The following is a 13,358-nucleotide window of genomic DNA, read 5'->3' on the forward strand; positions in this document are numbered from 1 at the left end:
TGCCGAATGTTGACCCTAATTCCGAAGGTTGATATATATATTTATATATATGTATGTGTATATATATATATATATATATATATACATATATATATATATATATATATATATATATATATATATATATGTATATATATATATATATGTATATATATATATATATATATATATATATATATATATATATAGTATATATATATATATATATATATATATATATATATACATATATATATATATATATATATATATATATATATATATATATATATATATATATATATATATATATATATATATATACATATATATATATATATATGAGTTTTATTTGGACTCAAACTGGCCAGTCACTGCAAGACCTAAGCTGCCTGATGACTATTTTTCAATATTTTTAATATATTAATCTTATTTAAGATTGATACCAACCAGTAATGCTACTCAGTGTGTACTGAAAATAAATTCTGTGTTTAAACTACTTTTGTTTTGCTAAATTACAAGGTAAACTGAATAACACAAATTTTTCTTTATTAATAGTTGTTTATACTTTATGTGTAAACTTGGACACAATATTGATTGCATTTTTTATACATTTTTAATACTTAAACTTTGATGTTACATAATTTATAACTTCTAACTTTTTTTTTTTTTTTTAGACATCATAATGCTCTTATTTTTAATTCAAAGATTATAATAGTGTATATAATAGTAATAGTGTTTTTTTATTTCTTACCAAAACAACTGAAAGCACTTCGTTTAAACTATCCTTTAATTCATCTTCATTTGTTAACTCCTGAAGAATCCCTTTAATATATTCAGAATAAACAGCCTCATCTACACCAAAACTTTTTAATTTATGATTGAGATAATCATCAAAAGTTTTATTATCCATTTAGGTTTTGTTCTATTAAAAAAAAAAATAATAAAAACTTATTTTCTCATTAATTTCATATTCTGTAATAACAAATAATATCATTACATACTCATTAGTTACATATTAAATACATATTCTGAAATATAACATAAAAATAAAATTTGTTTTATTTTTAAAACGTTCCAATTATTTAAAAAGTACAAATTTAAAAATCCTTATTTTATCTGTTAACTTTATTTTTAGTTATTAAATGTTCTCATTTTATTAAAACTAAATGAATATTTAGTTTTATTAAAATGAGAACATTTAATAACTAATAACTAAAAATCTTTAAGCACATCTAGGTTGAATATTAATAAAAAAAAAACTGATTTCTAAAGGTTTTTAAAACTAATATATTCTTTTTTGGTAATGTTATTATAAAATACACAGGTTTACAAATTTTTTTACTTTAAAGTTAAATATACATAGATTATACATGATTATACAAATATAAACATGTATTGCAAAATATTATGTGTGATTTAATTTTATAATTTAGTTAGGGTGTCAAACGAAATGTTAAAAACTGAGACATGAGTAGTATTTTAGTACGCAAAAATGTTGGTAAATATTGGAATGTTTGTATTCTTTTTGAACTCTTTTTCAACCAAACTACTTTATGAAGCATGAGGATTTTCTTTTAAAATTTTAATCTAATCTCACTTTTTTTAAAAAGCACTATGATCTACTTTTTTGTTGCTGACATTGATATTAGAGAAACGCCAGATATTTTAGAGCCAATGAAAACCCATGAAAACTATACTGTATATTACAACCTTCAGAATTAGGAAAAATGAGGTCAGCAATAATTTGTCAACCTCAATCTTTTAAAGGTGGGCATCAGGTTGGCAAAAAAAATTCGTACATAGGTCTTATCATAAAACATAGAAATACGGTCGGCGAAAAAAATTCCCGACCTCAAACACTTTAAGGTCAGCAGTTAGGTTGGCATTGCTGAATGCCGACCCTAAATCTGAAGGTTGATATTATAATTTTGAAATTTTTTTGAAATATGTTATTTTATAATATAAAAGACATTTCAGGGGTGCTCATACAGATAGCCAACACCTGCCTATATCAATACAATTTCTTTTACTCTAGCCTATAATCTAAACTAATTTTGCAAAAATAATCAAATATCATCTGTTTAAGGTTAGGAATCCTGGGATCCCAAAATCCCGAGATTGCAATGGTTTTTAACGAAATCCTGGATTAAGCATTTAATCCAGAGATTTTAAATCATTTTTTTTAAATCTTTTTTTTAAATCATTTTCAGTTGAACATTTTAAAATTAAAATTTCTTTGGTTGAAATTCGACTATTTTCATATTGAAAATTTCTGAATTATTTTTTTTCATTTGATTGTAATCAAATTTGGACTTAAGAAATTCAAAACTTTTGCAATTATGTTTTTTTTTAATAAATGGATTGGATTTATTATAATAATTGAAATTGTTCACAATTACATTCTTGAAATTTATGGGTGCTTAGTCACATTTATTCAAGTTTCTTACAACTTTTTTCTCAAATATACGTTATTCGTTTGTGACTATTTTATAGTACTAGCTATAATTAAATTAAAATTGCTGGTTATTTGAACAGTAAATTTCCTTTAATTATAATGGCTTTTCTATGGAATATACCAAAAAAAAAGTAATTCTAAGGTTTGGGAGCATTTCTTACAAGAAGAAAAAGGGAAGACAGCGATGTGTAAGTATACTGACCAAAAAGATTTTATAAATTGGAGAAGGCTCAACGAGAGTTCTCCATACACACTTCTTTTCTGTCCATAAAATTAACCTCATATCAGCTACTATTTTAGCAAACACACCAGATAAGCCATCAACAAAAAAAAACCAAAATTGATACTGGAGTGAGAAGAAAAATCATTTTCTGCAACACTTGCATGATTAACAGCACTTGATGGGATTTTGTTCAACATTTTATCCATTCTAGTGATATACGTGCAGGTCTTACAGCTACAGGATTCATAAGTTTACCCACAACAGTCAACACTGCGCATAAAATGGTTATAAATTACAGCAAAAAAATAAGAAGTTTTTTAATTACTGAATTAGCAGGAAATAAAAAACCTGAATTTGGTGTAGGAGAAACATTTTCTTTATCTTTTGATGAATGACCATCACTAAGTAACCGTTGCTACATGAATATTAGTTTACATGTATAAAATTGTCAGTTTTGGAGCTTAGGCTCAATTCGTATAACAGGATCAATGTTAACAGATAAGAGTATTGAGCTATTAGAAAAAAAGCTTGCACAACATGGACTTAATTTTCAAAAAGATATTGTTGGTATTATGACTAACAAAGCAAGTATGATGAAAAAAGTTGGGAGAATATTACCTGTAAATCAACAGTTATGTTTTACTCATGGTGTGCAACTGGCTGTTATTGAAGTACTATATCAAAGCAGGATATAGAAAGGGAAATAAGGCCAGGTTAATAAAAAAAAGCAGTTGCTTTTACTCAGCACTTTTGGAGTAATTATTTACCTTAGTGTCAATAAAAATTTCATTGATTTAGCTCAAATTTTTGTTCACATAAAGCTGAGCAATTACTCAGCATTTTTGGAGTCAAATGCTGAGCTAATAACTTCAATAAAAGACTGCAAAACTAAGTGGAACAATCTTTTGTCAATGCTTCAACATCTATTTATTAAAAAATTGTACACAAGAGGCATTGGTAGACATAAGTCTAACAGAAGGTGAATCTAATAATGAGATTAAAACTGTATCGGCTATCATTAATGCGCTAGTCCCAGTGAAAGCAACAGTTGAGGCCCTTTGTCGTCATAATGCTAACTTTTATTACAGCTGATGATGCCATAACTTTTATGTTAGAATAATTTAAAGGTATTAATAATGTTGTAAGACAAAAGTTCTCTCATTCTTCGAATACAACAAATGCAAACCAATGTTAGTGATATTCTTCAGTTTCTGCACAATGGCAGAACCAAAATTCAGTCTGAATCTAAAATAATGCTAGAAACAGTTCCATTTTCAATGAAATATTGCAAGTTATTAATTGTTACTCGAATAACTAGACGCTTCAAATCCAGCTACATCATTAACAGCTTATGAGTCTGAATCTGAACTTTCTGTTTCATATGAGGCACTATTTGAAATAGTTATTAATTTTTTTGACTCTTCATCTAAATCTATTTTTTTTAATTTTAAAAAGAGCAAAAGAATAACAGACGAACTTAATAAAGCTATAAAAAAAAAGCACATTTGCCCAGCATACCAATTCGATGTGAGACGCTGCTGGTGAAATTTAAAAAGAAACGCTGTTGTTTAAAAATGGAGGAACACATGTTGATTTTTTGCATAGAGCGTATAATCTTTTAATGACAAATAAGCTTACCATTGTAAAATCTTTCCAGAACAGGTATTTAAAAATCCCAGGATTAATTCTGAGATCCAGGGAATAAGTAAATGTAATCCCGAAATCCCCAGATTTAAAATATAGCATGGGATTGCAGGCCTTGTTTTAAATAAAAAATGCTTAATGCATTAGCTTAACGCAATTTGACGTCATAAAATACTCTTTATTTTTTTATTTTTTAAAGACATTAACTTTTTTAAATTACTTTAATAATATTAATTACCACAAAACGATTTAAATGTTATTTAACGGCTTTTTTATTATTACTATAAAGGAATGTTTATTTTATTTTTTTTATTTTTTTAGTATTAAATAATTAAATTAAATATTGCATTTAAAAAAACGTTTAATATCTACAAATTTATTTCTTTTCTCGACATTTGCATAAATGAATCAAAATATGTTAAATTTTTGAGTTTATAAAATAATTATTTCTTAAATTTTTAATTGCGGCTTTGCAACTACAAATGATTTTTATTTAAAAATCAGAGAGTAACAAATAAAAAAAATTACATTAATTTAATTACTTTATTTATTTAAAGTTTTTAGTTCATTATTTTATTATTAAAATTACATCGCTGAATATATCGCTCATTAAAAAACAATCGCTGCAATTTAACTTGCGTTATAAAAAAAAAGTTTAACTTATGTTTTGAGCAAACTTTTGACGCAGCCATTTATTTATAATTTAATTTTGAGTAAAAAAAAAATGTTTAGAAAGGAAAACCGTAAAAAAAATTGAGATAAAAATAAGCTGTTTTTTTTTTAAGAACAAATAAAATTTAAAAATTGAACAATATTTAGTAATATTTTTAAATAGCTTTGACAGTTAAGTTAAACTCAAGCCTTAACTTTAATTTTAATAAACATAAATATATTTTTTAAATCAAAATTAAATTATATATTTTTTTTATCAGAATAAAATTATATATTTTTATTAAATTAGTTTTAAATCAAATCATATATTTTTTTTGGCAGAGTTAAATTATCTTTTTATGATTTTTGCTTAAAGCTTAAAAAATTAATCATTACAATAGAATACAAAACAAAATAAAATTACTTTTTTAATTTTATTTGAGTTTTTTTCATTAATAAATATTTACTAATGAAAAAATTTATTATTTAAACTTATTATTTAAATAGCGCTTATATCAAACATAATTTGTCATTCAAACTTTTGTAAGAAATATTTTCACAACATTTTAAAAATATTTTTACTTTTTTTTTAAATTAATTACTTTTTTTATCTTACCACTAATAGTATAACTTAAAAGTTAAAAAATGATAAAAAGTCAGTTAACTGAAATCGCTTACTCTTTACGTAAAAATTGCTTAAGACGTATGTAAATCACTCTACGCTTAACGCTTCAAAACAAAGCAAACCCTACATCTGTGATAGGGGTATCTCATATTAGCTTATCACAGATGTTGATATCTCATATTTCATTGACATCTGCAAGAGCACAAGAAATTTGATAAGATAACTTAACTCTGCATATGAGATCATATATACAACATACTGGTGAGGATAAACAGCTAAACTAGTATATTTTTATGATTCCAGAATCCAGTAAGACTGTTTAAAGTTAAGTAAAATTAAATTTAAGTAAAGTTTAAGTAAATTAAAGTTAAGTAAAATTAAATTTTTTTATCTTGTTATTTTTAGTTCAGTTTGCGTTAAAATTCCAAATTTTCTTTCTAATATCGAGCAAATCAGCACAATTAAAATTGCTTTTATTGGTCATAAATCAGAGAAAACTTGTGCTAGTCCGTGAAACAATTTAAATGGTTTATTAAAGGCTTAAAAAGGCTTCAATGAAAATTAAATATATATTATAAATAATATTTAGTATAATAAAACAATATGATGAGTACATAAAACTAGCTAGGCATAATACATTTTTTTTTCTCCCAAAACTTCTTTTATCTTCAAACTCTACAACTGAAAAAAGATGAGAATGCTAATAAACTTTGTATCGCTGATTTGCATTAATAAATACTGGAAGCTCAGACAACTTTAACAACAAATACATTGTCAAACCCCAGTATCAAACCCCATATACAAAAAGTATCAAAGTATCAAGTATCATGTATCATATAAGTATCATAAAAGTATCAAGTATCATATAAGTATCAAACCCCATATACAAAAAGCTTTAGGAAAGTATCAATGGCATTGTCCTCTATAAAGTCATTTCAAAATCGGAAGTATGCAGATATTACCTTGTCAATGCTTCCTTGACTTAAGTGCTGATGTTATTCTTGGTCAAGCTTTTATAAAATAGCATAGCAATTTAACAATACCTTTTGGAGGATTATTCCCTCCTTTGTCAGTTTGTAGTCTGAAAAAATTGGAAATATCATCTGCAACATTTTTTGCAAACCTTTCAAAATATTGTCATCGAATTGCAACTAAATCTCAAAGATTTAATCACATTGATAAGCTGTTCATTCAATCTGAAATTAAAAAATTACTAAATGGCAAAATTATAGAAGCAAGCAACTCTTTAACAACTCTTTAAAAAACATTTATGCGTATTTAGATAATATTACAATAGCAGATATGACTCAAGTTGATCACAACCTTAATTTAAAGTAATTATACAATACACTAAGGAAAACAAGCTTACTTTTAACAGCAGAAAAAGTATAATCTCAGTTAGTTCAATCAATATACTTGGCTATGTTGTACCTCATAATAGCAAAAATTCAGACCCAGAGAGGTTGAAAGCCCTACTTAACTTACCAGTACCGCAAAATAGTAAAGCATTACAAAGAATTTTAGATCTCTTCTCCTTTATTTGAATTTTATATTTTATTACTCTGAAAAAGTACCCCCAATATTACAGAGTTCAACATTCCTACTCAATCAGCGACTGATGCTGTTAAACTAATAAAAAATTATATTGCAAACATTGTTGTAAAAACAATTTATGAATCCATTTGTTGTCAAAACAGATGCATCCAATTTTTCATAAACTGCAACTTTAAACCATAATGGACAGCCAGTGGTCTACTCAAAATCTATTGATAAACACTAATTAGCTGTTGGAAAAGAAACATATGCTATTGTGGAAGCCCTTTGGAAGTGTAAAACACTATTTTACCAGGCGCCACTTTACTTTAGTGACCAACCAACAGGCTGTTTCATATATGTTCAATTAGAATTATCAAGGCAAAATTAAAATTATAAAATAAGGCAACGGTGTACCAAATTTGGTTGCTACAGCTATGAGATACAGTGTTGACAAGGCAAGTATAATCAAGCTGCTGATTGCTTAACACAATCCTCAATTTCTGCTTTACTGATTTAAAAGTTATCAAAGAATGAAAGCATAAACTCCATTTGTTCGTATATAAGCAATAATAAAACAAAAATGCCACCCATGTGTTGGAAAGATAAACCATTTTGTCCCCAGCCAGAATCTACCATACGCTAAAGAAGAAAGAAAAATTGTCAGAAACCAGTGCATTACCTGTTGTAAACTGAAACCACAATTCTACAAACCACGTATTGCTGACCATTTAAAAGCAACTTAAACATTCGAAGGCCTTAATAAAGATTTAAAAGACTTCCAACATCAACTAAATATTGTTATATTTTTACAGTTACTGATAAATAATCAGGATTCCCATTTGCCTTTATTTCAGAGTTAAAGTGTTTCAAGAATTTGTTCTCTATGTTTGGCATGCCTGCTTATATTCATTCTGACAAACATAGCTCTATAATATCAGAAGAAGTGCATTCTTCCTTGCATACTCGAGGAGTTGCTTCAAGCAGAATGACGCCTTATAATACCAGAGGAAATAGACAAGTACTTTAATGGAAAAATTTAGAAATCAATAACATTAGCTCTCAAATCAAAAAACGCTACCAGTCAAAAACTGGGAAACCATGTTACAGGATGCTTTACAATTATTTGCTCTTTATTTTGTACTGCAATCATTGTAACACCACAAAAAAGGTTCTTTAATTTTTCTTGAAGATCTACAACCTCTTAAATTAAATATTGAAATTGGTGACAATAGTATTATTGACACAAAGTATATCTCATAACCCAAAAAACCCCCAACCCAGGAAGAAAACTTTCTTGATACAGAATCTAATACTGAAACTCAACCACATGTGCAAACTAGTCATCTGCCTAGAGGACCTCAACAAAACCCGAGAACCACCCAAAAGGTCAGTTTTCAGGACGAATATATATATATATATATATATATATATATATATATATATATATATATATATATATATATATATATATATATATATATATATATATATATATACAGTACTGTGAATAAGTTTTAAACCACTTGTATAATTAGACATATTTACAATTTTTTTCCTATGCAATTTTTTTAAAGCGTACTTAAGTTTAATAATATATAAGAAAAGTTGAAAGAATATATTGTTTTAAATAAATAAACAAAATTGATTAGGAAACATGAGGGATTTGTTTGTTTATTTATTAAAACGATGTTTCATAACAACTACATCCGAAACAGGATATTCAAAGAATGCTGTTACATAAATCCGAGAAACTGACTCCTTTGAAGATAGAAAAAAAAGTGGTAGACCTCCTAAGCTAACAAAAGATGACAATAAATATTTAAAAACCCTATCTTTAAGAAATACAAAAAAAGCATCAATCGAGCTGGTATTAGTATTTTTTTGTTTTTGTTTTATAGACTGATTTATTTATGGATTGGCCAATCAGATTGTACAACTGACTTGAATAGATAGAACATGCAGGGAGTGTACATAAATCAACTGACTTGAATAGAAAGAACATGCAGAGAGTGTACATATATTGAATGACTTAAACATGCAGGAAGGATACATGCATCAATTGACTTAAATAGGTAGATCATCCAGGAAGTGTACATACATCAACTGATGTGAACAGGTAGAACATGTAATGAATGTACATATATAGACTGACTTAAATAGGTAAAACATGAAAGGAGGGTACATACATCAACTGAATTAAATAGGTAGCACATGCAAAATATATATATATATATATGTATATATATATATATATATATATATATATATATATATATATATTTGTGTGTGTGTGTGTGTGTGTGTGTGTGTGTGTGTGTGTGTGTGTGTGTGTGTGTGTGTGTGTGTGTGTGTGTGTGTGTGTGTGTGTGTGTGTGTGTGTGTGTGTGTGTGAGTGTGTGTGTGTGTGTGTGTGCTTAGCCAAAAAAAATTTAACAAATATGTGTAAAAATTCTAGGCAACAAAGGAAAAACTATTCAAACTAAGATGAGTAAAATATATTTATTAGTTAAATTTTGACAAACATTTTAAAATTTTTTCTAACACAGAAGGTCTTTCATATATAATCTTCAGCTGTGTATATACACAGCTGAAGATTATATATGATTTGTGTCATTTAACTAATCATTGCAACTGCACATCATAGCTTACCTACACAATCCATTTAATAACTAATAATTTTTGATGAAGACTTGAATTTAAGTCGTTTTCAACTAATATTATATTAGTTGAAAACGACTATTATATTAAATTAAATTAAATATATACAACTATTATATTAAATATATACAACTTCCTTAATACAATTTGTAATAAATGGTACGTATTACAACTACGCAAACCTAACCTTAAATTAACATTCTTTATTCTTCGTTAATAACAAAAAAAAATAGGCTCATAAAACACTCAATTTAGGTTTATTGTTAACGTAACTTACAAGCTGTAAAGACTTATTAAAAATATTGTAATCCTTAATTTGTTTAAATACATTTATATAAAAAATATATATAATTTAAAAGCGTTTGCGGTGGAGTTTTTTGTATTTATAGCAGGACTTCGGAACTACAATATCATACACACAATGAATTCTTTAGGATTCTTTTTGAAAATGTCATTTAAATGACACTAGTATATAACTTTTAAAACTAATTGCTTATAAAAGATCTGCTAATTATATAGTATATAGAATAAATGGATTTTTCTCATTGAGAATTTTAATCACAGTTATCATGGCGCCATTAGGAAAACATGTGAAGAATTCAGGCAGTCATATTTTATCAGTTTCAAGTTATTCAATTTTTAAGTTTCAAAAATGTTTTTTAATAATAGTTTGATTTTAATGTAGCTCCTTTAAAAATAATTTAACAATAATATCTTTTTCTTTGAGAAATTTTTTCATTGACTTCATTTTTTTTCCATTGCAAAACGATACTTCGTTTTTCATATTTATTAAGGATAATAATTAAAATAATTTTTAGCGTTATTATAACTTCCTTTACTTTTGTCATCAAAAAATATGAGAGATCTTTAACGCCAAGTGGTTCATTTGTTTAAGCTCACAGTATGCAATGCAGGATCCGAATAGTCTGAGTGGACTATATGGAAAACTGTGTATTTCCGTCTGAATTTTGGGTCAATATTAATTCCAACTCTACTGTTATTATAGTTTCACATAAAATACAATTTTTGTCAGTTATGGGTAAAAAGACCTTATGCCATCCCGAGGAAGGAAGTGTCTAACCCCTTACACTCTCCCTTCCAATTTCTAAATTCTTTAAATATTTACAATTAAATCCTCGATATACATTTATACAGCTACTCATAAGTAACTATATAGTAACGCTAATCAATCATTTGCTATTACAACTTCAATCGTAACTTCCTATTGCAAATGACTTCCTATATTAACTTTGTTTATTATACTCCCCCTCGGTTATCACAACTATTTTACCCTACGGACTAAAAAGTTCATGTGCCTTTCTTTCTAGCGTACTCCTCTCAACATCTGCGTCTTATTTGTGTTATCTTTTGGCAGCATAACATACAGTTTTCATCGTCTTCTGGATTCTCATCTGAATTGCCATTAACACATTCGGTTCTTAGGTCGCGTATGTGACGGCACATTTTGATATTGAAATTTGATTCACTGGGGGCTTTACCAAAGCCTTCTCCCCAAGATTGAATTTGTCAGTTATCTTCTTATAAAAATCATGCGCATATTTATCGTTGTTAATTCCTCTCACTTTCATTCGGTATTGACATCATTTGTTTGCAAGTGCAGTAGAAGATATACAACCATCTTTTGAACTGACGTGATACCAAGTAACTCAAGTATGCTGCATGGAGCTCTCTTCGATGTTCTTTGACAGTTCAATGACGTTTGATGACCGTTCAATGACCGTTAAATCGAAAAAATCAGGATTGTTTGTAAAATAGTGTATACCTGAAAAAGTTTAGTATACATGTTTAAAAGGTTTTCTAATAATGGCAGTTTTTTTTTACTAGTTGCATTTCTACCAACGTATTTAAACATGCGCCATTTCAAGAGTGTCTATAAGACGATTCCAGGATGAGTGACAAAAAAAGCTCGAAGATGTCTTGTAACTACAGGGCCGGATTTAGATATGTGGAGGCCCTGGGCATATATTTTGTGGAGGCCCAGTCTACCTTAAAAATACAAAAAAGATAACTCTATATATTTTTAATAATAGTGATGGGCATTTCTTAAGCATCTTTAATTAACATAGTTGAACCATATAGCTAAATAAAACACTCTACCTTAAAAACAAAAAAAGGTAGCATTCTTATTCATAATAATGTGATTATATTAGGAACTGTACATGTACAACAGATTGATGAAATATCTATATTTCACTAATAAACAAACAAATAGTTAAACACAATTAACACGCAAAGTCAAAAATATCTGGAGAAGGAAAACAAATGAATTGAAATTATAATAACAAGCCCGGCACTTCACGAGACTTCATCTTTGCAAAGTCTTGAATCAATTGGTTAAAGTCAATCTCACTGAGAATATCATATTCAGTACTCATCAAAGTGAGAAAATTAAGCCTATCATGAGTCATTGTAGTGCGGAGTTGATTCTTTATGAACTTCATTTTATTGAACGAACGTTCCCCAGAACAGTTTGTGATCATTAGGACCAAGTACATTCGTAACATTATCTCAACATTTGGAAATGTATCCACAACTTGCTTCTTCAGCAATAGTTTGTAAAGAAAATATTCCCTCCCAATGTTATCATCTTTTTCAAGAAGAAATTCAGTGAAGAAAGCAGTAAATTGCACAAGCTCACCACTAAGTGCTGGATCTAAATCATCCTTATATTCATCAACCAATTTTCTTGCAGCTGCTTCTATCTCATTGCACTCCAGTGAATCCAGTTTTCTCAAAAAACCGAAAAGAGAACAGGTATTCTCATATGCTTTTAAGCGTTGATTCAAAGAGGTTTGATATTGATCTATTACAGGGAGAAAGTTCTGAACCCGAAATTTTTCAGATGCCGTAAGTCTAGCTTCTCTTGATCCTCCATAGTCTAATGGAGTGAGCCGCACGCTTTGATAACGCTTGCGTGCTTTTACATATTCATCAGTTCCAGACATCTCCTTCCCCTTTCACTCATAATCACGAAAATGTTCTCGTTTTTCACTCACAAAACACTGCAGAGACTTCAGTGCTGCTATGGCTGTGTTCAGATCGAGTTTGGGATCTTGTAGTATATGACTTGTAGCATTACTTCGAGCAAGAATGTCGTGCTAAAATGCAGCATAGATACCAGTTTCCAGTTTGCACATCTTGCCATGAAGACCATTTGCCTCGGAACGTGCTTTAAGTGTTTCATTTTCATTCTCCGATATATTTTGAAGTGTATTGCGGATAGGATGATATCCAACGATGAGGGCTTTTACTGCATCGGATCGACAGGACCATCGTGTTGTAGTCACCCTTTTCGGTATATGCACCCAACCTAATTCCACACTTTTTAGAGAGTGTGAGAAGTGCATAACGATTTATGGAAGCTGTGAAGAACACATACAGTGCCTTGAGAAAATCGAAAAATGCTACTGCTGAAGCACAGCATTCACTCGCTGCTACTCCAACCAGATTTATTGAATGTCCAGCACAGAGTATCCAAGTTGCGTGATGATTTACAGCTGACACTTTAGCTTGAAGGCCATTGTATCTCCCACTCATTGCTGGAGCTTTATCGTAAGATTGCC

At 28.3% G+C, this 13,358-nt stretch overlaps 2 protein-coding genes across 4 annotated transcripts in view; both read right to left on the minus strand.

Moving 5' to 3' along the window:
* The window catches only part of LOC124818359 (coiled-coil domain-containing protein 43), a 42,712-nt gene extending 32,727 nt beyond the window's left edge, over positions 1 to 9,985 (minus strand). For 2 of the 3 annotated variants that reach the window (XM_065796281.1, XM_065796279.1), the window contains exons 1-2: positions 9,766 to 9,829; positions 734 to 904 (exon numbers count right to left, since the gene is read on the minus strand). In XM_065796281.1, coding sequence (XP_065652353.1) covers positions 734 to 892 — 159 coding nt within the window. In that variant the 5' untranslated portion in view covers positions 893 to 904; positions 9,766 to 9,829. Of the gene's footprint in view, positions 1 to 733; positions 905 to 9,765; positions 9,830 to 9,961 lie in introns of those variants that run through there. The other variant, XM_065796280.1, reaches the window with a different exon arrangement.
* Positions 9,986 to 12,068: 2,083 nt separating this feature from the next.
* LOC136079394 (uncharacterized) lies at positions 12,069 to 12,740 on the minus strand. The gene has a single exon (XM_065795129.1). It carries the CDS (start codon positions 12,738 to 12,740, stop codon positions 12,069 to 12,071), a length of 672 nt encoding a protein of 223 aa, XP_065651201.1.
* Positions 12,741 to 13,358: the final 618 nt, after the last annotated feature.

Source organism: Hydra vulgaris, chromosome 04 (genome assembly GCF_038396675.1).
Source record: "Hydra vulgaris chromosome 04, alternate assembly HydraT2T_AEP".
Classification (NCBI taxonomy): domain Eukaryota; kingdom Metazoa; phylum Cnidaria; class Hydrozoa; order Anthoathecata; family Hydridae; genus Hydra; species Hydra vulgaris.

Coding starts and splice junctions, on each gene's coding strand:
- LOC136079394 (XM_065795129.1), bottom strand. CDS start 12,740: ATGTCTGGAACTGATGAATATGTAAAAGCACGCAAGCGTTATCAAAGC.